This window comes from Myotis brandtii, unplaced genomic scaffold (assembly GCF_000412655.1).
Source record: "Myotis brandtii unplaced genomic scaffold, ASM41265v1 scaffold329, whole genome shotgun sequence".
In the NCBI taxonomy this organism is placed as follows: domain Eukaryota; kingdom Metazoa; phylum Chordata; class Mammalia; order Chiroptera; family Vespertilionidae; genus Myotis; species Myotis brandtii.
In genome coordinates, this window is record NW_005362676.1 from 487,384 (window position 1) to 514,474 (window position 27,091).

Here is a 27,091-nt window from a genome sequence, read left to right on the forward strand (position 1 = left end):
GCGTCAGCCGGGAGGCCCGCCCCGTGCAGCCCGCCCCTGAGACGCTGGACCAGAAAGGTGTGCGGGCTGCCACCAGATTGGCAGGAGGCGGGCTGACTGGCGGGCATCTTCCCGGGCTGTGGGTGCTCCCAGGAGAGCCGTGCTCCCCGGTAGGGAGGGCTCCTGCTCCGGAGCTTCAAGCCCGGGCCTTTCTGCTGAGTCCCGGGCGGCCCGGCTCTCCGGTGCAGGGTGAGGGTCCCTGTGGGCTCGGCACAGGAAAGCAGCGGATGGGGAAGACGAGGACTGTGCAGTGAGCCACAGCAGCTGATGATGAAGGTGATGGTTTGACGGCCTGGGCGCAGAGATGCCTGCTGCGGGCATTTCTCTTCCAGGCAGCACGTGGAGAAAAGGAGCAGTGACCTGGATTTCGCCCGATTTGGGGCAGAGGGACGAGGGAGGCTCATGAATGGCTTCCGGAGAACAGGAGACAGTAAAGGGAGAGGAAGCGCTGGGGCAGGTGGCCGGGAAGAGAGAGGAGGGAGAATGCTGGCGTGGCCCAGAGTGACCGGGAGGCATTGGAGACGGAGCCGGAGCCGGGACAGGGAAGGTGCTCCGGAGGGGACGGGCGAGGACAGCACGAGTGAGTGCTCTGACAGAGGGCGCCCGGGCCAGGCTGCTGGGAGGAGGGAGACACCCTCGGAGGGACTCCCAGGACGAGGAGGAGGTGCCACTTGAGGGTGTTTGCGGCAGGAGAGAGCACAGGCGTGTTGGAGACGGGACTGTGAAAGCAAACCTAATAACGCTGCTTTTTCTTGTAGCCAACACACTCAACGGGATCCCCACGGGCGGTGGCGGCGGGGCCGGGGGTGGCAGCAGCCAGAAGACACCCCTCTTTGAGACGTACTCCGACTGGGACCGCGAAGTCAAGCGGACGGGCGCCTCCGGGTGGAGGGTCTGCTCCATCAACGAGGGCTACATGATATCCACGTGGTGAGTCCCGGCCCCATGCATGAGAACCAGGCTCCATGCATGACAACCAGGCTCTGCGGTCATGGCTCACGGATAGTTGTTATAATGCTTTAACGGGTATTTTATAGTGAAGGTAGGGCTTTTTTTCACATAACGACAGCACCACTCTCCACTGAAAGAGTTGGCCAGCCTTCCTGCTGTCGTGGGCAGTCCAGTCCGTGTGTGTGTGTGTGGGGGGGGTGCATCTTGTCAGTGTCTTTCAGGGCCAGTGTGTCCAGGTCAGGAACACAGTGAGCTTGGGGAGGACTCTCCGGCCTTTAGATGATGACAGTCTCCGCCCACCCTGTTAGCTGCCTCTTTTTTTTTTTTCCAAAACCTGGTCATTTGTTCTGTAGAGTTGTCCACTTTCTCAGTCTTGCTGGTTTTTCCCAGGGGTGACCTCCAGTGTGTTCCTCTGTCTGCTGTCCTCCCTGTAACATGGTAGCTCCATTCAGAGGTTTAATTGGGGAATCATTAGATTCAGGTTCAGGGCTTTGGCAAGGCGCTCAGGGGGTGGCGCTCTGCACCTCCTGCTTCATCCCGTGGGTCTGGGCGTCGCTGTGATGTGACTGGCAGAGGGCCCAGCGGCAGCTGGCCCGGCCCGTGTTGAGGAGCACCCGCCTGGGCTGGCGAGGCCTGCCTGTCCCCCTGCCTGGCCCAGTGGAGGAAAGAGAGAGGCGGTGTCTTAAGTGGCACTGGGCTGCCCATGAGTATCTGCTGTCTGATGGGGTCCTGGAGTCGGCCTGGCTTTGGATGGGGGAGGAGGGACGGGGGTGGGGAGGAGGGCGCTGCAGCTTCTGGGTAGATTGGTGGGTTTGCTTTGTTCATGTGCCTTACCTGTCAGGAGGGCAAAGGCGGGCATGCTTTTCAGGCCTGTTTGCTTGATAGTCATTCTGGGCAACTTTCCAAATTCTCCTTTGGGTTTTCCCTGCTGTCCTAGGAATGTCCTGGGAATTGGCCACATCAGACATGCTTCCTGCTGAGATGTCTGGGACGGTCCGTGCCCTCACGGTGTCCACTGTATGGCTGCGAAGTGGGGTGTACAGTCCGTGGGGAGGAAGGTGTGTGATGACACGTGGGGTCACAGGGCACCCTGCCCTGCCCAGAAACGGCCCTGATGGTGTTTGCTTTCTCCCTCAGCCTTCCGGAGTACTTCGTGGTGCCCAGCTCCTTGGCCGACCAGGACCTGAAGACCTTTTCCCACTCTTTCGTTGGGAGGAGGATGCCGGTGAGTGATAGCTGTCGGGTTTCAGAGCGCGGGTGCCTGTTTCCCACCCGGTCACGTGAGGCTCTGCTTCCCGCCCGGTCACATGAGGCTCTGTCTCCCGCCCGGTCACGCGAGGCTCTGTCTCCCGCCCGGTCACGTGAGGCTCTGTCTCCCGCCCGGTCGCGTGAGGCTGTCTCCCTCCCGGTCACGTGAGGCTCTGTCTCCCGCCCGGTCGCGTGAGGCTGTCTCCCTCCCGGTCACGTGAGGCTCTGTCTCCCGCCCGGTCGCGTGAGGCTGTCTCCCTCCCGGTCACGTGAGGCTCTGTCTCCCGCCCGGTCGCGTGAGGCTGTCTCCCTCCCGGTCACGTGAGGCTCTGTCTCCCGCCCGGTCGCGTGAGGCTGTCTCCCTCCCGGTCACGTGAGGCTCTGTCTCCCGCCCGGTCGCGTGAGGCTGTCTCCCTCCCGGTCACGTGAGGCTCTGTCTCCCGCCCGGTCGCGTGAGGCTGTCTCCCTCCCGGTCACGTGAGGCTCTGTCTCCCGCCCGGTCGCGTGAGGCTGTCTCCCTCCCGGTCACGTGAGGCTCTGTCTCCCGCCCGGTCGCGTGAGGCTGTCTCCCTCCCGGTCACGTGAGGCTCTGTCTCCCGCCCGGTCGCGTGAGGCTGTCTCCCTCCCGGTCACGTGAGGCTCTGTCTCCCGCCCGGTCGCGTGAGGCTGTCTCCCTCCCGGTCACGTGAGGCTCTGTCTCCCGCCCGGTCGCGTGAGGCTGTCTCCCTCCCGGTCACGTGAGGCTCTGTCTCCCGCCCGGTCGCGTGAGGCTGTCTCCCTCCCGGTCACGTGAGGCTCTGTCTCCCGCCCGGTCACGTGAGGCTCTGTCTCCCACCCGGTCACGTGAGGCTGTCTCCCGCCCGGTCACGTGAGGCTCTCCTCCGTTCCAGCTCTGGTGCTGGAGCCACTCGAACGGCAGTGCTCTCGTGCGGACGGCCCTCATCAAGGACCTGCTGCAGCAGCGGAAGATCGACCAGAGGTGATCACCATACAGTGAACTGCTGACCAGCCGACACTAGTGGGGACTGGTAGTCTGTTAGCTCACCCCAGGCCTAGAGAAGAAGCCTCAGAGGCCTGTCAGCTCATCATGTCCAAGACCAACTCCAGACGCAGCCACCGCGCCTCTCCCAGCTGCTCTCAGAACCTGGGGTCCCTCCTGATGCCTTTCTCTCTCTTTCTCTTTCCTTCCTGTGTCCGAGCCATCGCCTCCTCCTGTCACTTCACACACGTCCTCTCAGCCGGGCTCTGCCACAGGCCCTTTGCACCAGCTGTCCCTCTACCTAGAACCCTTTCCCCCAGGTCTGTGCACAGCTCCTTGGGCTTGGCTTCAGTGTCAGCTACACAGGGGCTTTTCTAACCGCGGGACGGGGACTCGCCTGCGCTCACCTGATCACACCACCCTCGGCGCTCACCACAGCCCGCTAGTTCCTCATTTACCCACACCCCCTCCCCCAGGGAGGGAAACCCATGGAGGCGGAGGCCTGGCCCGTCTTGCTCATCTCTCTGTCCCCAGCTCTGAGGGCAGTGATGGGCTCAGAGTAGGTGTTCAGGAAATGTATGTGGAATAAACCAGCGACGAGTGACGGAAGGGTTTTGTCTCCGTCAGGATTTGCAATGCAATAACCAAGAGTCACCCGCAGAGGAGTGATGTCTATAAGTCAGATCTGGATAAGACCCTGCCCAACATCCAAGACATACAGGCGGCTTTTGTGAAGCTTAAACAGCTATGTGTTAATGGTAATTTCTTTGTTATTTTTATATATGTGTGTGTGTGTGTGTAGCGAATGGGGGAATACAGCATTGTATGAGGCATGTCAGGAAAAGTGATATTCCTTAAAATTCCAGAAATAGATTTATTTAAGTAGAGGTTTATTGAAATGTTTGTACAAATTATTACTGTATGAGAAGGTCAGGAGCGCTTAGAGAATGAAGTACAAACAAATGCTTTCTGTTTGGGAGGGAAAATGAACCCAATAAATCACCTTCAAATCATGACAGGTAGGGTGGGTGCTTTTATGGAAAAACAACGTGTTGCCTTACAGACACTGAGATGTAAGCCACTTTTAAATAGTAAAAATGGCTCCCCTTAGCTCTGGTATTGATCATGTAAAATTAAGCTTAAATGTGTCTTTGTATGTGTGTGTGTGTGTGCATGTAACCACATGCCTATATAATTATGTCTTTATCACAGAGCCCTTTGAAGAGACTGAAGAGAGGTGGTTGTCCTCACTGGAAGGTACTCGGTGGCTAGAATATGTGAGGTTTGTACAACCACTTTCCCCTTTTCTTTGACTTTATATTTTGAAATAATTACAGACTCGCAGGAGGTGCAAAAATAGTGCAAGAGCCAGCATCTTCCCCAGCCTCCCCATGGCCGCTTCTTCCGTGACTCGGCTGCGGTCCAGCAGCCAGGAAATGGGCAGGGTACAGGCGGCAGGCTCCTCACTTCAGCAGTGTACACGCTCGTGCGTGTGCGTGTGCGTGTGGTTCTGTGTGCTGTTACCACATGTCTAAATCCCTGTGACCACCGCCACAGTCACAGTAAAACCCCATCAGTGCAGGCTCCCTCCTGCCCATTTAGAGTCGCACACCCACTCCCCTCCCAGCCCGTTCCCTGGCAGCCCCTGCTCTCTCTCCATCTCTGTCGTCTCGTCGTCTCAAGAATGTTGTCTAAATCAACTCCTTCCTTTTCTAAAAGGTCAATGAATTTCCTTGATATGAAAACCAGACTTTTCTCTGTTGAAGAATCACATAAATACTGAAGAAATCCATAAACGTTATTGAGAATACAAACGTGTACAGTGAAAGATTAGATTTGCTTGATTTCAAGGACTTAAAAAAAAACACCTTTGTAGTGGAAATGGGGTTTTTCACAGAATTTTCCCTCTCCTCTCCCAGGGCATTCCTGAAACATTCAGCAGAACTTGTGTACACGCTAGAAAGCAGGCGAGTCTCTGTCGTCCTCCAAGGTAACTCACGCCTGTGGCCCGTCACCCGCCAGCGTGGGCACCACCGTCCACGTTCCAGTCCGTGTCTGCTCTCCGCCGTCTCTAACTGACGACACTGCCACCACACACACGCCCGGTCTCCCACGTCAGAGGGAACCAGTAGCGCAGAGACTCCCGGGGGAGAACAGGAGGAGGCAGCTTTCTGCCCGGCGTGCGGGGGAAGGTGCTCCCCGACCTCCCTGGAGTCACGCAGTGTGTCCGTCTGGGCCACGCACGCTTTCTCTCTAATCGTGCCACCACCTCATTCATATAGATGGTGGTGTGAGTGCTGGGTTCTGGCTCAGTGTGCCTCTAATTGGATAGCCAGGAATGTGAATTTTGTCTACTGGTTAGCAGGAATGATCGCAATATAAAACCTTTCCGTTAGCAAAACGTACTTATGTATTGGATAACTCAAGAGCCAATAGAGTTTCTAAGCTTACGGATAAGGTCTGATGAACCATGAGCTTCCTGATAACACACTCAATTCGCGTTGCATAGGAGGTGAATACTCAATGCGGCCGAAGCTCTCAAATGTAACGGCTTCAATAAAGATATTTAAAAGCCTCGGGGAGCCATAGTAGCGCACGCCTTCCAGTCGCGGTTGGCGGTACTGTCAGAGTGTGAGCTCGGGCACGCGGAGCCCCATGGGGAGTCTCCTCGCTCGCCGGTGGGTGTCAGCCGCAGCACGGTTCCACTCGGCACGTTCCCCGGCGTTTGCTGTGATACAAATGGCCCGCGCTTGACTAACTGTCTCACAGATGTGTTTATTTAAAGGTTATTGCGGTATAACTTACATACTATAAAATTCACCCTTTCCCAATGTAGAAGTCAATAATTTGTAGTAAGTACACAGTTTTAGAGGTTTTTTGTTATTTATTTAAAAAAATTTTTAGGCCTACTGCGAGTAGCTACCCCCTCACAGAACACTGACTCGCCCGCTCCCTTTCCTTCCCGTTCTCTCCGCGTTGCTCTGTGTGGTCCTCATTTTCTCTCCGTTTTCTTGACAGAGGAGGAGGGAAGAGACTTGAGCTGCGTCGTTGCGTCTCTTGTGCAAGTGATGCTGGATCCCTACTTCCGGACAATCCCTGGGTTCCAGAGTCTGATCCAGAAGGAGTGGGTGATGTCGGGGTACCAGTTCCTGGACAGGTGCAACCACCTGAAGAGGTCGGAGAAGGAGGTAACGCAGCTCATGCTGACGGCCCGTCTGCGGGGCGGGGAGATGTTCCCCGGGGAGGACGGGGCTTTCTGTTTTTATTTTTAACACATTTTCATTGATCTCAGAGGCGAAGGGAGAGGAAGAGAGAGAGAAACATCAATGATGAGAGAGAATCATGGATCGGCTGCCTCCTGCACATCCCCCACTGGGGATCGAGCCTGCAACCTGGGCAGGTGCCCCGACCGGGAATCGAACTGTGACCTCCTGGTTCATAGGTTGACGCTCAACCACTGAGCCACACCGGCTGGGTGACGGGGGAACTTTTTAAATGCTGCACGTAACACGCTGCAGCTCGCAGTCCGGGACCGACGACTGGATTCGAGCCCACGTGGGGGATGTGCTGAAGGTCATTGTCGCTGCACAGGTGGAATCTAAAGAAGTGGCTGTGGAGTTTCTCTAAGTTGAAAATACTTAAAGAAAGGCATTCACTCTTCCGCAGAGCAGGTGGCCAGCACGTTAGATTGTTGAAAACCCCGCTTTGGAATGTCACGTTTTCGTACCGTGGGCGCCTGTGTTACAAATGGAGGTGTGTTGCCGACGCACTGCGCCCGGCCGCAGTCCCGGGCGGGGCTTTCTTCGTCTGCCACAGAAACATTCCAGGGCGCTGTGACCGCCTTGACCGGTCAAGGGCGCTGCCACTGCCCGGGGACACGGTTAAAAACGGGAACAGAATGGAACTGTAGAGGGTCACGCTGGTCACGGCTGGGGGTCAGTGCTGCCTGGGATCCCTAGCGGAGCTGCGGGCGGCCCTGCCAGGGCCTTGTTGCCGGCTGTTTCAGGAGGCACAGCTGGCTGTCCCTGGGGCACGGCCTGGGCCTGTGGCCTGTGGCCTGTGGCCAGTCATTTCCTGAAACTCGGGGCGGTTCTGGGAGCCGCGCCTGCAGGGCCAACCAAAGCTGTTTATAGAAGCTGGTTTTGGTCTGGGTGTCCCGTGGGTTTTTGTTCCCAATCAGTGTGTCCAGGCGAGGCTCCCACACATTTCCCTGTTCCCCGTCCTATGGACCAACCGCCCGCCGTGCGTCCTCCCGCGTCGCACGCCTCAGGCAGGTGCGGGCCGCGGTGCGGGTCCCTCGAACGAGCTTCCGGGTGTGACATGAGCTGCTGCCTCATCTGTCCTCAGATCCTAGCTCAGCTGGGCCGGGCTGTGGGCCAGGGGCTCTGTTAGTCGTGTCCTCCTCCGTCAGGGATTGATCTGGAAGGAAGTGTGAAGGGAGGGACGCGGTCGGTAACCCACCTGTGGTCCCCGTCCAGTCTCCGCTGTTCCTGCTGTTCCTGGACGCCACCTGGCAGCTGCTGGACCAGTACCCGGCCGCCTTCGAGTTCTCCGAGACCTACCTGGCCGTGCTGGGCGACAGCACCCGCATCTCCCTGTTCGGCACCTTCCTGTTCAACTCGCCGCACCAGCGGGTGAAGCAGAGCACGGTGAGGGCGCTGCGGCCGTGGCTGCGTTGTTGTAACACTTTATCGAGAGCGACTGGAAGACAGGTGGCCGTGCATTTAAAATGCGTCCTTTAAACGATGCCTCCTGCCCTGCTCCCGGGCTGGGGTCCAGGTACCGCGGTCACTGGACAGGTGACGGGGGCTCTCCACTCAGATAGATGGCAGCGGCTCCATCCAAACGCAGTTTTACTTTATTTTATTCTTATTTTTCATTTAAAAAAAAAGTCTGTATTGTTAAAAAGAAATCTGTATTGTGGAAATATTATATACGTCTCCCGTTTTCGCCCATGGAGCCCTCCAGCCCACCCCTGCCCCCTGCCCCCTGCCCCCTGCCCCTTCACCACCCTGTTGCCCGTGTCCATGGGTTATGCATATCAGCCAGGACAGTGTTACACCTGACAGGTAATGGCACGAATGTATGGCCATGGGCTTTTTGGGTGAGATGCTGCAGTTATAAAACACCTTGGACGGTTGTGGTATCACGTGCGTGAGATCTTACTTCGCATAGCACATCCCTGTGGCCCAGGGTCCAGCTTCCTTCCGTCTTCAGGAAGAGAGCTCGCTCGCTCACGCAGGGGGTGACGTGTCCTCAGGCCTGAGGTGCCCGGATGCCTCTTCTCTGGAGGGGAGACGTGCCGCGCTCATGGGCTGCGTGGCTCGGGGTCCGACAGCGCTTGTGTGGTGACGCACGAATGGCCCATCCAAAACCAGGAACTCATGCGAGATAATCTTTGTATCTTCTTCAGAGATTCAAACATTTTATCTTGCAGGAATTTGCTATAAGCAAAAATATCCAGTTGGGTGATGAAAAGGGTTTAAAATTCCCCTCGGTGTGGGACTGGTCTCTCCAGTTCACCGCGAAGGACCGCACCCTCTTCCACAACCCCCTGTACATCGGGAGGAGCACGCCCTGCGTGCGGAACAGCTCCGTGAAGGCCTTCAAACGGACAAAGGTAATGACGCGTGCACTCCCAGACACTCCCTGTCCAGACACAGGGCATTAGAAGTCACCTCCCTCCCAGGACGAGTCTGCCAGGGCAGACTGCGGGATCGTGCACTTTTTGCCCGACTTGACTATACGCGGGCTTTCCTCCTCGGCACCCGAGGCCCACGGAGCCCTGGGCAGCGTCCGAGAGTCAGCAGATCACAGCTCTGAGCCTGGAGGCCCCGCTCCCGAGACCCGTCCACTCGGCCTCTTGTTCCTTCTATAATCAGCCCGGATGGATTTGTCCCAAGCCAGAAATCTTAGAAAGTGGCACTTCAGCAAAGTAATGGGTAGATACCAGCTCCCACCCCCATGCAGGCTCGTGGCGTCAGGCCTGGGAAAGCACAGCCAGAGTGGAGGAGCAGCGCGAGGGCAGGGACAGATTCAGGCCGAGATCCCACCGGTTTCCCGTGGCACCAAGGGCGTGCTTGCCGTGGCACCGAGGGCGTGCTTGCCGTGGCACCGAGGGTGTGCTTGCCGTGGCACCGAGGGTGTGCGTGCCGTGGCACCTTTGCTGTCTTTTAAAGGGAAGCCGGGGCCACAGTGCTAACCTCTCTCTCCCGCACAGAAAAACTACAGCTCCACCCTGCGGGGGATGCCGGCCTCGCTCAGGAACGGACTCCTCAGTGACCAGGAATCACTCCCACGGAGGAACTCCCTGATCTTACAAGTGAGGCCAGACCCGCCTCCGCACGCCGAGGGCCAGGACGGCGGCCTGGAGCAGTTCTTCCGGGAGTGGCTGTGCAGACCGGCCGACCTGCACGGCGTGCTCCTGCCCCATCTATCGGCCACGCACATAAAGCTCTGGAAACTGTGCTACTTCCGCTGGGTCCCCGAGGCCCAGATCGATCGTGGGGGCTTCGTCACCGCCTTCCACCGGCTCTCGCTGCTGGCCGACGAGGTGGACGTGCTGAGCAGGACGCTGCGGCAGCACCGGGCCGGCCCACTGGAGGCCTGCTACGCGGAGCTGGACCAGAGCCGGATGTACTTCCGGGCCCGAGGCCCGCACGACACCTCGGGGACGCCGGAGTTCCTCTCCTCCTCCTTTCCCTTCTCCCCTGTCGGCAACCTCTGCAGGCGAAGCATTTCAGGAACACCACTGAGCAAGTTTCTAAGCGGGGCCAAAATCTGGCTGTCTACGGAGACACTGGCAAACGAAGACTAAAAAGGAGTATTTTCTGAACATTCTGAGGAGCTAGGAACGTTTTTCCTCTGAATTAAGTCGCTAACCTAGGCATTTGAAGCCCTAATAATTGTATATGTGAGAATAACCATTGAGATTTGCACTAATGTTGAAGAACATGCTGAGTTGTGCTTCCCTCACTGTTTTTAGGAGATAGGCGTACATTTTGGTCTCGATGTCCTTTTTCTGTCGTCCTAGGTCCGGCTCACTTCTGCTGATTCGCAGGCAGGCATTCCACACTTACTACTGTGATCACATGAATCAGGTTTTGTCCGCACCCACTCTCCCGGCTGCCTGGTGAGGGGTTCCTGATCCTCAGATGAGCAACCCAGAGCAGCACAGGTCAGGAGAGCATGAAGTCAGTGTGTAGCCGATGTTCAGGGAACACCGCTAACCCCAGCCGGCGTCAGTAGGTATCGGTGTCTTTTTCTGGTCACTTTGTCGTCTCTGGTTGGACTCACCGGGGGTCAGTGTCCAGCACTGTAACTTATTCCATCACTTTGGGACCGTAGATCACTGTGTCTTACAGTCGGGCGTTTGCCCTCACCTTCTTAGGACTAACCTTAAAACGATGCGCACTGTGAACTTTAAGAAGCATTTGCTGTAGATAATATAATGGACCTTAGAAGTGCCTTTGACGCTAACATGAAGGTCTGAACACCACAGTTCGATGTCATTTGTTTGTGCAGTTAGGGGGTTCAGATCCCACTGCATATTGGAACTGGCTTCTCACCCCGAGTTCGTGCCGACAGGCAGGAGTCCCCGAAGCGACGTTCCGTCCCCCCGCAGTCCCCGAGGACACAGCAGGTCTGTGGGGTCCGGCCTGGCGGGAGGGGCCGGCGCCATCCACAGAGCCACCCCCAGAAGGAGGGCTGACCCTCCGTGTGCCCAGTGTGGTCCACTGTTGGCACTTTCTCTGGGAAATAACTAATGGGGTCACAAAAGTCCCTCCTCAGACAAAGTCCTTTTTTATTTTTAATATTTTAAAATTAATTTCAGAGAAGAAGGGAGAGAGAGAGAGCAAAACATCAATGATGAAAATCATTGATCTGCTGTCTCCTGCACACCCCCCACTGGGGATGGAGCCCGCAAGCCAGGCATGTGCCCTGACTGGAATCGAACCCGGGGCCCTTCGGTCCGCAGGCCAACGCTCTATCCACTGAGCCAAACCAGCCAGGGTTCAGACAAAGCTTGTAAACACTTAGGAGTAGAGAACAAGAGAAATAAAAATGTCTACTCAGAATCCTGCCATTTTAATAAATGGCAAGAGGCCTCTACACCGCCCCCCCCCCCCTTTCTTCTGACAGCAGTATCCAGAGGGGACGGGCGGAGGTGTATCGTTGGTCTAAAGCGCCCACGCGAGAGCCAAAGCCGAGTGGTCAGAGCCCCGCTCACGCTGGTGGTGACGTCAGCACCAGGCCCCCAGCGCCCTCATTCCGCTCAAAGGATGAATGTTCCCAAGTTCGGCTGTTACTTTGTTAAAACTGCCGTCCTGAGCTTTTACACGTTTTTTATAGAACAGCGTCCAGTTAGCTTACAGCCTTTTCTAAAACAGGTTTTTTCAAAAGTCTTTTTTACCTTTTACATCACGAATAGGCGTTTCTATTGAATGACCTGCCTTTTATAAATTGTTAGCTAATGTGTCTGGAATCGAAGGGACAGAAGTTCCTCCAGTGTCGTAGGAGACTCGTGGACACACCCAGTGTTCCTGCAGTTCGCTGCCGAGAGAAAAGGGGCTTTTCTCTGTGGACATAAATACAGTCACTGCCATTAAACACTTGTAGTCCTCGTTGGGAGGCTGCCCCAGCGCCCGCAGGACACCGCGAACGCCCTGCCGTGGGCGCGCACTGACTCCCCCGTCCTGAAGCTGCTTCCTTACGGTGACGGCGTGAACTTGTTCCCCTGGCGAGGGCTCCGATGTCCACCTCTCGTTTTCTCCTTCACACATTTATCCCAGCTCCCTCGGTCATGTTTTGATTTGCAACTTAAACAACAACTAGGTACTATTAACACTGTTTCAGAGAGGAAATGTGCGTGTTTGTGTGATAATCAAATGTAAAGTGTGGTTTTTCATTGTATTTTGCTGGACAGTTGTTGTGTCATGATTATTGTGCCACAGCTCACTGGGCATAATATGAGAACAACTAGCAGCCTCAGTCCTGGCCCTCGCGCTGCCTGGCACCTCGGAGCACCGCGGACGGGCGACAGGGCCCCCGGGGGTGCTGTGCGCCGTGCCAACGAGCTCCCCCCTCGGCCCGCACCCCTGCGTGCAAAGCCTGGGCCGCGCTGTCACACAGCCTGGACTTCCTGGTAGGCACTTAAAGATGTATAATGTCTTACTGTTACTTCATGATGAAACCAATTTTAAAACCAAAAATGTCTAACTTTATTTAAGAGAAGTATATTAACCGGGCTAAGGGGTGGGACCATCGAGCACACCCGTCAGCGGCCGGCCTGCTGCAGCCGGAACGCAAGCAGCTAAACTGGACTTAGAGAAAGCGCACCCCTTTGTGCCTGGAGTGGACTGACTTGAGGTGAAGTAGAGGAGCAGGAAGGGAGGCCTGTCCAACAGGACGAATGTGAGGGGAGTTCCGACTGCGAATAAACTCCACAGAATAGCTGGTCGTGGTCTCAGTGTGACGTCATCTCTGAGAACAGTGGCTCAGGAAGCCAAGGCATTTCCTTCCAGCCGTCTGTGCGCGCACGCATGTCTGTGTGTGTGTGTGTGTGTGTGTGTGTGTGTGTGTGAGAGACGGGGAGAGATGCACTCAGCATTCCTGCTTCTAAAGCTGACAGTGATCCCTGACATCTTTTTTTAAAAAAAATATATTTCTTTATTGATTTCAGAGAGGAAGGGAGGAGAGAGAGAAACATCAATGATGAGAATCATTGATCGGCTGCCTCCTGCACACCCCCTACTGGGGATCGAGCCCGCAACCCAGCCATGTGCCCTTGGCCGGAATCGAACCTGGGACCCTTCAGTCCACAGGCTGACGCTCCATCCCCTGAGCCAAACCGGCCAGGGCTGATCCCTGACATCTTTAACGTCACTTCAGAACTGGCTGAGTGAAGGCCATGCGGGTACTGACCATGTCATTCCATCTAATAAATTAAAAGGCTGGGAGTAACATTCCCTTACGGTCCCAGGACGACTGGGGGGGGGCGGGGGAGACCGGGACCCCAAGCCCTGCCTCCTAGGCCTGCCTTCCCCAGCCTACGGCTTCCCACAGTGGCGGAGCAGCCCTGCTTCCGTGATTCTGTCTGCACAGAAAATTACCCCCGTCTGGTCATGAGGGATGCTCCCAGAAAGGGACCCTTGCCCTTGATAAAGACTGGTCAGTCCTTTGGGGACATGGGCCCAATGAGTAAGAGTGAGCACTGACCGATGTACTAAGGAACGTTCTCAGAATCTGTGTTCTCATTGCTAAAGAAATCAGAATTTCCACTGCGTATTCTCTTGGGTAATTATAAAAGGAGGAGGAAACCCTGTGCGGCTGCTTTTATAAAAGCTGTGAGTGGTCTCATTTGTTGGTGGTGGTTTCTTTTTCGGCTTTTTTTTTTTTTTTTTTTGCAACTTAGATGTTTCCAATCCTAAAATGGCCACTAAGGTTTTCATCATTTCAAAATTTCACGACCTGCTGTGTGCGATCAATGTGTGTCCTCAAGCCAGTACCCAGTTTACCATCCGGTTTATTGCTGACAGTATCAAAATAAAAATGAAACGCAATCGATGACACTCATGCTTTTGAGAATCTTAGCCCCGCGTGTGACCAGAGACTCCACCCACAGCTCAGTGAAGGCCTCTGCTCTTGGCTCCGACTGCCGTGACGTGGCAGACCTCAACGTCGGCCCCCAGCCTCTGCAGCTCGTCCAGCCAGACCATCTGCTTGTGCGAAAGGCGGTCGTTGGGGCCCTTGACTTCCACCAGCTGGAAGAGCAGTTTCCAAGGAATTAGTCTCCGGAAACGGAACAGCCACCAAACAAGCTGGAGGAGTTTCCACTAGGTATTTAAATGGCTCGCCCCACTGCACCACTGTCGACATTTAAAACTCCTGCTCTTGAAAAGACAGTAGTGAGAGAACGAAGAACCAAGGCACAGACTGGGGCGAAGTATATCTGATAAAGGACTTGTATCCAGAATTAAAACTCAGTTGCAAAACTCACAAGAAGGCAACCCCACCTGCGAGGCAAGGGAGGTGCCTCGCCCACAACGCGGGAGCTGCTTCAAACACCGCTCCCCGCCTCCGGGCCCCCCGCGTGCACACCCTACAGAGGTCTCCCTTCTACTAACAGAACACAGCACAGAGGACGGAACGGAATGGGGACCAGGTGAGGAGACGCTGCCCCGTGGAGGCCCACGCGCAGGGAACGGGGCGGCCTCCGCCACCCGCCACCACCGAGGAGCCCTGGCCCTCGGTCCAGGCGTTCTCTAGGGGTTCAGTCTTCCCAGCAACCAGGCGAGAAAAGGCTATTAGATTGTGGCCTTGGATGAGGCCGCTCATCAGGTCACAGGTACGCCCTTCCATTTGGGCTCCACTGACCTTGCAGCGACGGTCCTGGGAGCTCCACACCACCAGGTCAGGGAGGCCGCCTCGGCAGTGTCGGAAGTCCTCGGCCAGGCGCCGGCACACCCCGCTGAGGACGGGGCCCCCCAGGCAGGAAACGAGGTCCTGGACACAGAACACCCGGGTCAGCAGCCGCCCCGTGGCGCCCCAGGCCCTGGGATACTCCCAGGGATCCCGAGGCGGGCGGACCCCGTGGAATCCCACTGGTGGCAATCCCCGGCAGCTCTGCGAAGTCAGCTTTCCTCTGCCTGTCACCATTCCCTGCCCGCGGGAAAACCCTGGGGCAGTGTGACAGCGATGACGCACAGAGGCAGCAGCCACAGGGGCAGCGTCCTCACTGCCGGGGCCAAAGGTCAGACAAAGGGAAGCTGTCAACTCGGGGGGAGAAGCATCCAGGGGCTTGGATGCCCTGACATGTATGTTCCCCTCGATGACTGGCATCGGGGCTGCGATACTGTCATACACGCATATGCATGTGTGTTTACACAGATGCATGCATGCAGGCACGCAGGTACACATCCGTGTGTGTGTGTGTGTGTGTGTGTGTGTGTGTGGCGTGCAGACTCCCACCTGAGCTTGCTGCAGAGAAGCAAAGCGGTCCCAGCTGACGACGGACGCCGCTCTGCCTTCCTGGGCCTCCCACGTGGCCGCCACCCAGGCTCCCAGGCGCTCGGCGGGGGCTGTGTGGATCCGCCGCAGCCTGGCCTCGATGGCCGGCCGCCGGCTTGCGAAGAAGCTGTCTGTGCACAAGTCCAGCGGGAAGGCCTGGTGAGAACCCACGCGTCAGGCCAGTCAACGCCCGGACACCGGCCCATCTGGCTAAACCGGCGCCTTCTTTTTCCCAAGAGGCGTGTAAACGACATGGAACTCGGGGGGCACAGGTGACGCAGCACCTGGCGCACCCCCGGACCCTGACGGGCTCAAAGGTCGAGGCTGCAGATAAACTAACGTTTCTTTTGAGGGTAAATAGGCTTAAAGTTTCAAACTTGACTCTGGAGTGAGCACCGTGACCAGAGACCGTAACGGGCAGCTTTCTGATGGGCGCGAATCATGGGCGTGCGGACGCGTCTGCTCCCCCAGAGAGCACGCCCGGGGCTGGAGCGTGGCCGTTACCTGGTAGGCGTTCCTGAAGACGTCTGCGATCCCGTCCATGAAGATGATGTCCCACAGGAGGAGGCCGAAGAGCGTGATGAAGGTGGAGCCCTCCCCGTGGATCCCTAAGGAAAGCCACACACAACACAGACCCGTGTTCTCTGGCTGAAAAACCATCACCACAACCTGCCTCCTCGATTCGAAGGGAACCACAGAACTATCTGGGCTTCAGATGCCATTTTCAAGCCGTTCCTGGTTCTTCTTTTCTTTTAATTTTATTGATTTCAGAGAGGAACGGAGAGGGAGAGAGAGAAACATCAATGATGAGAAAGAATCACTGACTGGCTGCCTCCTGCACGCCCCACATCGGGGACCGAGCCCACAACACGGGCATGTGTCTGGTCTGGGAATTGAATTGTAACCTCCTGGTTCATAGATTGATGCTCAACCACTGAGCCACACCGGCCGGGCTCATTTCTTACATTCTGTGGCTTACCTACGGGAGCCAACACGAGTCTCAGTGACCCCGGGAAAAGCCACATGCACATGTCAGAGCCGTAAAGAAGTGGTTCTCAAAGTGCAGGGCCGCGGAGCAGGGGGGTGATGCCACCCACTCCTTGGAAAGGGCGACAGAGAAAGTCTGCTGGTCACTGACTGATTCCCGCCTCACCTGGATGGAGCGAGCTCACTCTGCCAGGAAGGCAAGTCCCTGCTCCTTCTTGGCCTTCTCTGGTTCCCTGGTGCTGCCACCCAGGACCTGTCCTTCAGCCCGACCGCAAGGCCCGCCCCCGCTGTCAGCAGTGATGGGTGGACGACAGCTGACGTCACTGGTGCCCGGAGGCCAGGAGATGCTGGCGTTAGTTACCCTGGTTGAAGCCGCTGCGTCTGTAATGGTCCAGCGCCAGCTCCTCCACGGAGCACAGGACTGTGGCAGGGGTGGCGGGCCCCCCGGCCTCCAGCACAAACACCGACTTGCCCATCCCGAGCTGTGGGCACAGCCGGCCCGTGATGGTCACCTGAGACGGCGACAGGAGGACGGCCATGAGCCTCACTGCAGCTGCAGGGGGCAAACCTGGGGACCCCCAGGCCCCCCCTGCCCCCAGCCACCCATTCTGAGGCCGGGTCACTGCCTCGGCCCCGGGGGAGATGTGGGCCCCAGAGCTGCTCTCCCGGCGCCCTGACCAAGAAGGCGACACCGGCAAGGGCTGCGAGCTTCTGACCCCGGAGTTTTCCAGGAAGTCGCTCAACCCAGGGCCTGAGCAAGCCCGCCAGCCAGCCCGGCCCGAGGCAGGAGGACGGGTGAGGATGGAGCGGTGGCCACGCCCCTGTCCAGTGCACGCCAGTCTCCTAAGTCTACGAGACAGTGACTCCTGAACGGTTCCTGGCTGCCTCCCCTCGGGAGGACCCACAGGACGGGACTCACGTGCTTCACGTCCTGCACGGTGACTTCCGGCAGCTGCTGGAGGAGGTGCCGGTACCTCCGGCAGCTGGGCGACGCCCTCAGGCGCACGGCTCTCTGGTACAGCGACAGGCGATGGCCCGTCCTCACCTCGGGGTCCGCCAGCCCTTCTGCGATGCACTTGATAGCCTAGAGAGAACGGGGTCCCGGGAGGGGACGGGGGAGCTGTCAACGCGTGGACCTTCGTTACCAGGAAAGAAGCAGCAACCTCAGCACGGCCTCTCTCCCTGGGGGCCTGGGGGCCGGCAGGTGCCTTCTGCCGCTATTTCGGCCGAATGACCACCGAGAGGTACGGAAGCACCGCGCCCTCCTCCCCGAGAGAAAACAGCTTCCCGGCCCCACGCTCGGCCACAAGGCGCCCCTCCAGTGGGAGGCAGTGAAAACACTCCGTCCCATGTCCACGCCCGGGGTCAGTCTTTCCACCCGATGTCACCCTGACTCACTGCATGTGCTGCCGGGAAAAGCGAGCGCTCCCAGGGCACAGCCCTCCATTCATGGCCCAGGCGAGGCTGGCATGGAGGCGGGCGGGGCGCGGGCGGCCACACAAAGGGCCACTGTTGCCACCAGGCAGGGGCGCAGCTGCTTGGCCACAGAAGGTCCCTGCACTTCCAAGATCCCGGCCACAGAGAACACCAGCGCCCGGAAGAGAAGGTGGACTGCTCGGTGGCAAAGCCCGGGGCTTCCCAGAGGGAGTCACTCAGAAGGGCTTGCAGCCCTGACCGGTGTGGCTCAGTGGATAGAGCGTCGGCCTGGGGACTGAAGAGTCCCAGGTTCGATTCTGGTCAAGGGCATGTACCTTGGTTGCGGGCACATCCCCAGTAGGGGGTGTGCAGGAGGCAGCTGATCGATGTTTCTCTCTCATTGATGTTTCTAACTCTCTATCCCTCTTCCCTTCCTCTCTGTGGAAAATCAATAAAATATATTAAAAAAAAAAGGGGGGGTCTTGCACTAGACTTCCAGCTCCTGGAGGCCCCAGGCAGTAGGGAACAAGCCCCGTTTCCACAGCAGAATGCGCCTGCTGAGGGCGGAGGCATCCGGTGCTCCTGGCCCCTGACCCTGACCCCCGATTAATCCTAAATCCCAGCATAGCTCCCACCGCCAACCCCGCTCCCTTCATTGTCATGCTTGGGTTAGCGACCTTGTTTCTTTTCGTGTTGGGAGAGCACGGATAAAGGTCTAAAAAATGAATGTCCAGAGGCGGGGGCGGTCTAGAAGGGGTCAGTGGAAAAGGGGGGACATATGCAATACTTTCAACAGTAAAGATTAAAAAGAAAAAAAGTCCTGCCCGGCCGGCGTGGCTCAGTGGTTGAGCATCGACCCAGAAACCAGGAGGCCACGGTTTGATTCCCGGTCAGGGCACATGCCCAGGTTGCAGGCTCGATCCCCAGTGTGGGGTGTGCAGGAGGCAGCCGATCAGTGATTCTCTCTCATCAGTGATGCTTCTATAGCTCTCTCTCCCTCTCCCTTCCTCTCGGACATCAATAAAAACATATATATTTTAAAACACGAATGTCCTAGTTACATTTGGTTCTTAAGGCATTAGTTGTTGGCTATCCTGCCTAGTGACTGAGTACCGGTTCGAGGCGTTTCAAGTGCTGGTGGAGGTTGAGAGCCAGCCGGTCCCACCACCGGCCTCTGCTGTCGGGACAGTAGACTTTCTGGGACAAAAGGTCCTCCAGTTCCTGGACGGCTTCCTGTGGTGACAACAAAGGAAGCTCATTAGACGCGCACCCACCAAACGACACAAACAAGGTTGGCGGCGTCTACGCACAGAGCCTTTGAAACAACTGACTCCCCGTCAGAAACATACACAAGCCCCACATACACACAAGCGTGGGGTCCACAGACTCCCCCGAGCCCCTGCCACGGACCCTCTTGGGACCCAGCTTGGGCATAAGCTCCGAGAAACGCCATTTTTCAATACGGGATGCCCAACGTAACCGAGGTCACCCTGAGCCATCGCCCGCGGCTCGGTATAACAAGGGATACGACCGAGTTGCGGATTTGTGACTATTTCCAGACGGTCCCTGACAGCTGTCCGGGAGACACAGCAGGTGTGGGGGCTCCCCGCTGAGCTGGATGGAGGCCTCCCCGGTGCCACACGAGCTCGGCGTGACCCTCAGGCCGGACGGGGGCACACTCGTCGACTCACAAAACAGCTGGCCACCAGCCACGCTCCCCCTGGCCCAGGAGCCCGCGGGCCGGAAGTCCGTGTCCTCACCTCGTACAGGTGCAGCCGCTGCAGGATCTCCACGGCCCGAGACAGGATCCTGGTGTACACCCAGCCGACGGTGAAGCAGCGCAGGAAGAGCGGCAGGGCCTCGTGGTGCCTGAGGGGAAGGTGTGCACGCAGCTGGGTCACCGGGGCCCGTTGGCCGGGAGACGGGCATGAGCTCACACCGTGGACGTCGCTCTTAGGAAAAGGTCTGTTCTCAATACCGTGGCCTGTGTGCAATGCCTGGCTCTCCAGCTCCATCCCCAAGGGGGGCGAGGAGGAGGCAGGCGGGCAACGTGCCGCTCTCACATCGATGTTTCGCTCTCTCCCTCTCCCTTCCTCGCTCTCTAACATAAGTAATAAAAAAATAAGAATAAAGGGTCGTGTGCTGTGACCTTGAAATTTGGAAGTAAATGTTCAGTGTTTTGTTTTGTTTTTAAATATATATATTGATTGATTTCAGAGAGGAAGGGAGAGGGAAAGAGTTAGAAACATCAATGCTCAGAGAGAATCATGGACCGGCTGCCTCCTGCACGCCCCCCCACTGGGGATGGAGCCCGAAACCCAGGCCTGTGCCCTGACCGGGAATCGAACCGTGACCTCCTGGTTCATAGGTCGATGCTCAACCACTGAGCCACGCCGGCCGGGCTGACTCGGTTTTCTTTTTCGGAACAGCACCTATGTTTGAATTTCCATTGAGAGAACAGGTCTGGCACGCGGGCTTCCCACATCTGTCCGCACCGCAGCTGGGTTCCCCGCACATTGAGTTCAGCTGAGCAATACCTGGGGAAGCTGGCACCCCAGGGATGGCCACCGATAGCCCCTTGCCCCCCGCTCCCGTGTGCTCACGTGAATGTGTGTTGCGCAGGGATCTGAATCATATGAAACCCCCAAACTCACAGACCGTTCCTCCTGTCTCACACCGCGCTTTGACTCTGTGCAGAGCAGCCAGGAAGGTCACGGCCCAGCAGGTCCGACCCCAGAACCCAGGCAGAAGGTTCCTCGTGGAGAGCACGGCCCCAAGTGGCAGGAGCAGCTCGGTCAGTGAGTACCTTCTGGTGGGCACTTAAGACACCCCCACCCTCACCTCAGGGAAGGGTGGCTCTTCAGCTCCTTCCAGTCCCTCCTGGCGCCTTGAGAGAGCGCGTTCGCTTCCTTCCAGTTCCCGGCGGCCATGGCGGCAGAGATGTCACTCAGCACGTGGGCGGCGGCGGCGTACCTGGGGGGACATCCCACGCCATCTCGGTGTCAGACGCGAGCGAGCCTTTACGTGAAACATTTCCACCCCCACTCGACCCAGCGCCGAAGGGCAAAAGCGTGTCTTTGAAAAACATGGAAATGATTTAAAGTCTATTCTAGCAATAACGGAACCTGTAGCTTCCCTGGAGTGGCCCAGAACGAACACGGGGGACTAGAAAGAGAGCAGCCTTCGCACCGCGCGGCGACGTGGCCTGTTCCATCGTGTAAATGCGACGCTGATGGGCCTCCGTCACTCGGAGGACCCGGGTCAGTCTAGAGCAGTGGTTCTCCACCTTCTGGCCCTTTAAATACAGTTCCTCATGTGGTGACCCCCAACCATAAAGTTATTTTCGTTGCTACTTCATCACTGTAATGTTGCTACTGTTATGGATCGTCATGTAAATATCTGATATGCAGGATGGTCTTAGGCGACCCCTGTGAAAGGGTCGTTCGACCGCCAAAGGGGTCGCGACCCACAGGTTGAGAACCGCTGGTCTAGAATCCTACTCTTGCCAGTCGAACCAAATGTTCCTAAATCCATCTACCAAAACGGACCTGGGAACGTCTGTCTGTCACGGGCCCGGGTCTGGTGTAAGCTCGTAAGTCGGTATTAGCTCTGTCTGAAGTCTGATTACTAGGAGGGCATTCGCCTTCAGCTCGTTCATGCCAACCACACAGTCACAGGGCAGGTGTGTGCGAATGTCTACGTTTTAAAAAATGCTCCCTGCCAGGGGACAGGGACACGCCTGTAGCTCTAACCAAAACTCACTGGTTTTGGCAACTGTAATATAAGCACATTTCTTTAATGTGTGTGTGTGTGTGTGTGTGTGTGTGTGTATATAATTGACTTCAGAGAGGAAAGGAGAGGGGGAGAGAGAAAGAAACATCCATCGGCCGCCTCCTGCACACCCCCTATTAGGGATCAAGCCCACAACCCGGGCATGTGCCCCGACTGGGAACCGAACCGTGACCTCCTGGCTCATAGGTGGACACTCGACCACCTCAGCCACACCGGCCGGGCTAAGCACATTTCTACCTTCTCTGTAGAGTCTTAGGAATGTACACGCAGGGGAGGCAGAAAGAAAACCAGGAAACAAAGCAGAAAGGGCTGTTCTGACTGTGAACGTAGGCCTGCCCTGCGGCTGGAAAGAGGAGCGAGACGGCTGGCGGGACGGGGGAAGCACCCAGCTCTGACCTGAGGAGGTCGTCTCTGTCCTGGAAGACCCGGGCGCGCCGGCTGACCGTGTACCGGGGGAAGGCCACGCGGCCCAGGTTCACCAGCAGCACCGTGGAGAGCTGGCCCTGCCCCCCGCAGGCGGCGTCCTCCTCTTCCGGGGAGTCGGTCAGGGAGAAGAGCAGCAGGGCCCGGGAGAACACCGCCCGGGGGCCCCTGCACACCCTCAGCGACGGGCCCGCCAGGTCCTTGGCCCTGAGACACAGACGAGGACACGGAAATCACGTTCCCGCTTTTCAGCATCTGGACATCAGATGATGTTCAGAGACAGCCACGCTAAGGGGTGGGGTGCTTGCTGTTCTCAGCCTCCAGGCAACCCACCCTCCTGCTGTGTGGCCCTGGAGTGTCTCTGCGCCTCTCTGGGGCCCAGAGCCCACCAGGGACCCGGGGAGGCCTCAGGGACATTTAATTTCCCAATGGTTCACGCACCGTGTGGCTCCAGGAGAGAGCCGGGTGGGCTGGCACTGGCCGTGAATGTGTAAAATAGCAGGAAAAGCGTAAAAGTATTGCCCGTTAGACATTAGCGATTCTCCCTTCTGACTCCTGGCACAGTTTAGATTAAGTATTATGCTTAATGGAGAGCCCCCCCCACCCCCCCGCAAAAGAAAAAAAAAATTGACTGAATAGTTTACTCTTAAATCCTGCAAGAATAGTAGTTAGAACTGCATTTTTCCTGAATAACAAATACTGGAATTTACCAAAAGGCCTATCGCCTGTATTCTCTCGCCTCCAGATCGTCCGCGGTCTTAGAAATTAGGATGGTGTCACAGGAATTATGAATAACAAACCACGAAGGACTCCAGGCTAGCGGAATGAACGAGGACTCTCCTCCCTTCCCAATCGAGTTGCGAGTGAAACCAGCAATGACAGCTCCAAAGCAGGTACTGGCTGTTAGAAGGTAATATGCGCGCTTGGCATTTCCAAATGATTTTACCGTCACAAGAGCCAACGCACCTCTTTAAGATCACCGCCCCGACTCCGGGCGCGTTCTTGCCCCAGGTGCAGACGGAGGGCTGCCTGGCCAGTTTGAGCAAGGCCTCGGCCAGCTGCTGCTTCTGCCCACTGGGGCCCCCCACGCGGAAGGTCTTTGCCAGGGTTCTCAGCTCAGGAGCGGAAAGCAGTTCAAGCACTTCGGGGAGTTCTTGCAACTCGGATTCTGAAATGGTTTTTAAAGTTTTAAAGAGTCACAGCATGTTCTCACGTCCTTTACTCTAAGGAAGCGTAGTTAGATGCAAATGAGAGGGCGTTCGCTGTGGGAAACGTCAGTTTGCCCAACCAGTTATCTCCGGGTATGAAAAATAGAGAACGCAGAGAAGGTATAACAGACCTACTTCTCACTGAAAAGGAACGAGATCTGCCCTGGCTGGTGTGCTCAGTGGTTAGAGCATCGGCCCGCACACAGAAGGGTTGCGAGTTCGATTCCTGGTCAAGGGCATGTATCTGAGTACCCAGGTCAGGTGCATGCAGGAGGCAACCGATCGACGTGTCTCTCTCGCATCGACGTTTCTCTCTCCCCCTTACTCCCTCCCTTCCAATCTCTCTAAAAATCAATCGAAAAAATGTCCTTGCGTGAGGATTAGCAACAACAACAAAGAAAACAAGTGCAGGCACTCTTTCATTATCCTCGTTGTCTTAACCCCAAAGGCAAAGAAGAGCTTTGCCTTCACATGAGTGACTTATTACAACACACAATTACTATCGATGGAGCACCAGCCAGCAGTTGGCACGGCACCGGCATCGCCGTCCCTCCTCGTGTCCTGTTTTCCCCTTACGTTTCCCCGGACGCATCGTACCCGTCTGCAGAAAGCCGGCTCGCTCCAGTTCTCCAACCACGGGCGCCAAGTCAGGGGCGATCTCTTCATATTCCAACTTATGCCTCTTAATCCAGCCGAACTTGCGCTGGAAAAGTCTGACGTATAACTTCTGACCACGATCTGCAAGCAGGTGAAGAAAAAGAGGGGAGGATGTTACCTTTCTTCTCCAAAACAACGGACAGGTATCACTTCCTTTTTAAAACCGAGGGACGGTATACCCCTTAGAAGTACATGCGTGCCTCCTCAACTGGTCTCCCCCCAGAACCCTTTCTTCCTGTGGAAGATGTAACTTATCTGAAACAGAAAGCCCCCACGGGGAATGTCTCCTTGCTCGTGTGCTCGCCCCCCAGGGACAGGGAGATGCCCAGATGGGAAGCCCGGGGCCAGTTCTGCCACTTGTCAACTGTGGGGCACCTTCCTGAGACGTCGTTTACTCTCCCACAAAAAGGAGGGGCTGGCCCTGGCGAGTGTGTTGCTAAGTGGTTAGAGCATCGGCCCGCACACCAAAGGGTTGGCGGTTTGATTTCCGGTGGGAGGACGTGCAGGAGGCAACCAACTGATGTGTCTCTCTCACATCGATGTTTCTCTCTCTCTCTCTCCCCCTCCCTCCCTCCCTTCCACTCTTTTCCACTGAGCCAAACCGGTTCGGCCCTTCCACTCTTTTAAAAAATAATGGAAAAAATATCCTCGCGTGAGGATTAACAGCAACACAAGGAACTCCGTAATAATTCCACTGTGTGAATTTAAAACAAAAACCTTTCACTTTAACGTGAGTCGTCATGTTCCGGGTTTTTAAAAAATCTACTGAGAAGTCAGACCTGGCTACGGGGCACCCAAGGTGAGTGTGGCCTCCTCGCCAGCCGTTCCTGCCGCGGGAGGGACGCTGGTTCCCCCTCGGCCCTTTGGGTAAACAGTGAGGCTGTGACAGGGTGGCTTCTGTTGCAAACCTGGACCCTGGCCTAGAGCCACCGCGGCTGCCAAGGAGCCGAGGCGTATTTTTACATGGACCAGTTTAGCTTGGCCGCTTCCACTTCCTCCACGCCCAGACTCGGAAAGGCAAACCCAGGAGCCTAAAATATTGCTGGGGGAAATGTGCTTCAGCCGACCGTGGTCTGCCTCCTCCTGCTCTGTCCCTTTGCTTTCACGTCTGAGGAGGCTGTGCAGAAACCAACAGCCCGCCCCGGCCCGAGCGACCGCTCAGAACGCAGAGGGCGCCTTGCGAAGTCGCACTGCTAACTCTTATTTTTTCATCCAGAAAAGGCTGTTTGTCACCTACCAATGACATCAATAAGTCCTGCAACTTTAAGGGAAAAGTGTAACAAAACCAATTCCACCGCAGAATAATTGATGTACATGAGAGTTTAGTTCCTATGGCATCTCATCAGTATTATAATGAAAAGAGGATGAACAAAACATTATTGGAGCCGGGCCGGCGTGGCTCAGTGGTTGAGCGTCGACCTAGGAACCAGGAGGTCAGGGTTCGATTCCCGGTCAGGGCACATGCCCGGGTAGCGGGCTCGATCCCCAGTGTGGGGCGTGCAGGAGGCAGCCGGTCCGTGATTCTCTCTCATCGTTGCTGTTTCTCTCTCTCTCTCCCTCTCCCTTCCTCTCTGAAGTCAGTAAAAATCTATTAAAACACAACATTATCGGAGGGCCTGCTGTATACATATACAGGCAGGAAACTACAGGAACAGACATCACAGGGCACAAAATCTTGTCTCCTTTCCAAACACATCCTGACCTAGAGGAGACCAGTAGAAGGCTGACTCCTCTGAGTGCTCCCAGTTGATTCTTAAAACCACACTGACTCCTTGTGGCCACTAGACTGCTGCTCGTCACCTCACGGCCTGAATCAGGCCAGCAAATGGGGGACAAAACCCCAAAAGCACATGCTTTTACGATACCTGATAACTGATGGAATTTAGTGACGATTCCCCTCTCTTGCTCGTCGAAGAGCATCCTGTCCAATCAGGCCAGCAAATAGGGGACAAAACCCCGACAGCACACGATTACGATACCTGATAACTGATGGAATTTAGCGACGATTCCCCTCTCTTGCTCGTCGAAGAGCATCCTGTCATCCTCATTCTCGAAGACGGCTCCCAGCACCACCAGGAAGCTGCGGAGGTAGTAAGGGTGGCCGGGCGGCGGCGCTGGGACCGTTTCACCAGGAACACCGCAGCTCGGCCCCAGCCCCGAAGGAACCCCGTGAGCGGTTTCATCCTTTAAGCCGCTGTCACCTTCCAGAGGGAGTTTGTGGAAGTCCCTCCACTCGGAAGCGTCATGGGTAGAGCTCTGAGATGACGCCTCCCCAGAAAGCTGTGTTTCAGATTCCGAAGCCTCAGGGACTTCGGTTTCTTCACCAACACCGGCCTCACGTGTCCCGACACCTTCACCATCCGCTTGTCCGACGCTCTCCTGCTCTGCACGGCTGTCCTCGGAAGCGGACAGTGGATTATTCCCAGGAGTTCGTTGGGGCGATAACACAGCATTATCTGGGGAGGCAGGAGCGAGGGTGGACCTCCCACGGTCCTGGGGAGGCTCTGGCTTTGCAGCTGCCATTAATGAGGGGCCTTCGACAGGATCTTGCTCCGTAAGAGAATCACAGGAAAACAGGTTTTCCTTTTGGGAGCTGCTCTCCAAGCCCCGATCCTCGTCCTCAGCCACAGCACAGCTGGCCACCACCCTGACCGCTGCGGCCGAGGCCTCGTTCTTCTCCGTGGCTCTTCTCGCCTGCAGGTACCTCCTGGATAACTTGGACGACAGGCTTCCCAAAGGAACGACTTGGACGTGGCGAGATCTCAGCTCGGCGTCTTGACTGTGGCACACGCCGCCATCGGTACCTTGAAAGTAGGGGCTGGTCCGCTTTTGTGCGCCCCTTGTTGCCGAGTGGCTTTGCTCGGGGGTTAAGTTTGTCTTGGATGGTGGCGACTTCTCCGGTGTTACCCCTTCTCCAGGGGCCACGTCTGAACCCGGGACGCCGCCCAGCCCCGGGGCCACCGGAGTGACGTCATCGCGGCTAGCACACATGTCATCGAGGTGCCGGTTCAGGTCATAGCGGGGCACCATCTGACTACACACCGGGCAGGCAAGTTTGGCGGGTGGCGCGTTGTTGAAACACAGCACGATGGACTTGGATGCATTTTTTTTCGCTCTGCTGCTCGACAGGCTTCGACGGGGCCTTTTTCTCGCGGGCGACGTCCCCCCTGGCATCATGCGCCCTGGAGAACCTGGCTGTGTCTCGGGGAGGAGAGCGAAGGCGCCCGCTGGGGGAGGGCGCAGGGGTTTGCTGGGACGTTCCCTGGCTGGACGGAGGAGAGCGGGCTTCCCTTGGACTGCATAGCACTCCCTGCAGAACACAGCACGTGCGGGTCAGACGGCAAGGCGCGCTCCGAAGCCTGCGCCGGGCACCGCGGAGGAA

The 27,091-nt window shown here is 56.7% G+C and overlaps 2 protein-coding genes across 5 annotated transcripts in view; one reads left to right on the forward strand and one right to left on the reverse strand.

The window, feature by feature from the left end:
* Positions 1 to 10,214, forward strand: part of MTMR10 (myotubularin related protein 10) — a gene marked incomplete at its 5' end in the record, with an annotated part of 25,899 nt that extends 15,685 nt beyond the window's left edge. Inside the window, 10 exons of the mRNA XM_014543567.1 lie at positions 798 to 969; positions 2,128 to 2,215; positions 3,129 to 3,217; positions 3,845 to 3,975; positions 4,430 to 4,499; positions 5,137 to 5,207; positions 6,236 to 6,405; positions 7,696 to 7,866; positions 8,655 to 8,837; positions 9,438 to 10,214. Of these exons, the coding sequence (XP_014399053.1) occupies positions 798 to 969; positions 2,128 to 2,215; positions 3,129 to 3,217; positions 3,845 to 3,975; positions 4,430 to 4,499; positions 5,137 to 5,207; positions 6,236 to 6,405; positions 7,696 to 7,866; positions 8,655 to 8,837; positions 9,438 to 10,034 (1,742 nt within the window). The remainder of the gene's footprint in view (positions 1 to 797; positions 970 to 2,127; positions 2,216 to 3,128; positions 3,218 to 3,844; positions 3,976 to 4,429; positions 4,500 to 5,136; positions 5,208 to 6,235; positions 6,406 to 7,695; positions 7,867 to 8,654; positions 8,838 to 9,437) is intronic.
* A 3,366-nt stretch (positions 10,215 to 13,580) lies between these two features.
* On the reverse strand, positions 13,581 to 27,085 carry FAN1 (FANCD2/FANCI-associated nuclease 1). Of its 4 annotated transcripts, none has more exons than XM_005871076.2 (13): positions 25,689 to 27,085; positions 23,650 to 23,790; positions 22,811 to 23,012; positions 21,818 to 22,051; positions 20,471 to 20,602; positions 19,390 to 19,498; positions 18,743 to 18,862; positions 17,133 to 17,297; positions 16,575 to 16,725; positions 15,731 to 15,834; positions 15,188 to 15,382; positions 14,594 to 14,722; positions 13,581 to 13,980 (listed from the first exon to the last, which is right to left on the reverse strand). In XM_005871076.2, exons 1-13 carry the CDS (start codon positions 26,884 to 26,886, stop codon positions 13,843 to 13,845), a joined length of 3,018 nt encoding a protein of 1,005 aa, XP_005871138.1. In that variant the 5' UTR covers positions 26,887 to 27,085; the 3' UTR covers positions 13,581 to 13,842. The 4 variants fall into 4 exon arrangements, with proteins under 4 accessions (XP_005871138.1, XP_005871139.1, XP_014399068.1 ...); XM_014543582.1 differs by lacking the exon at positions 13,581 to 13,980 and adding an exon at positions 13,987 to 14,104 and having other exon boundaries at positions 15,188 to 15,357; XM_014543583.1 differs by lacking the exon at positions 13,581 to 13,980 and adding an exon at positions 13,991 to 14,104.
* Positions 27,086 to 27,091: the final 6 nt, after the last annotated feature.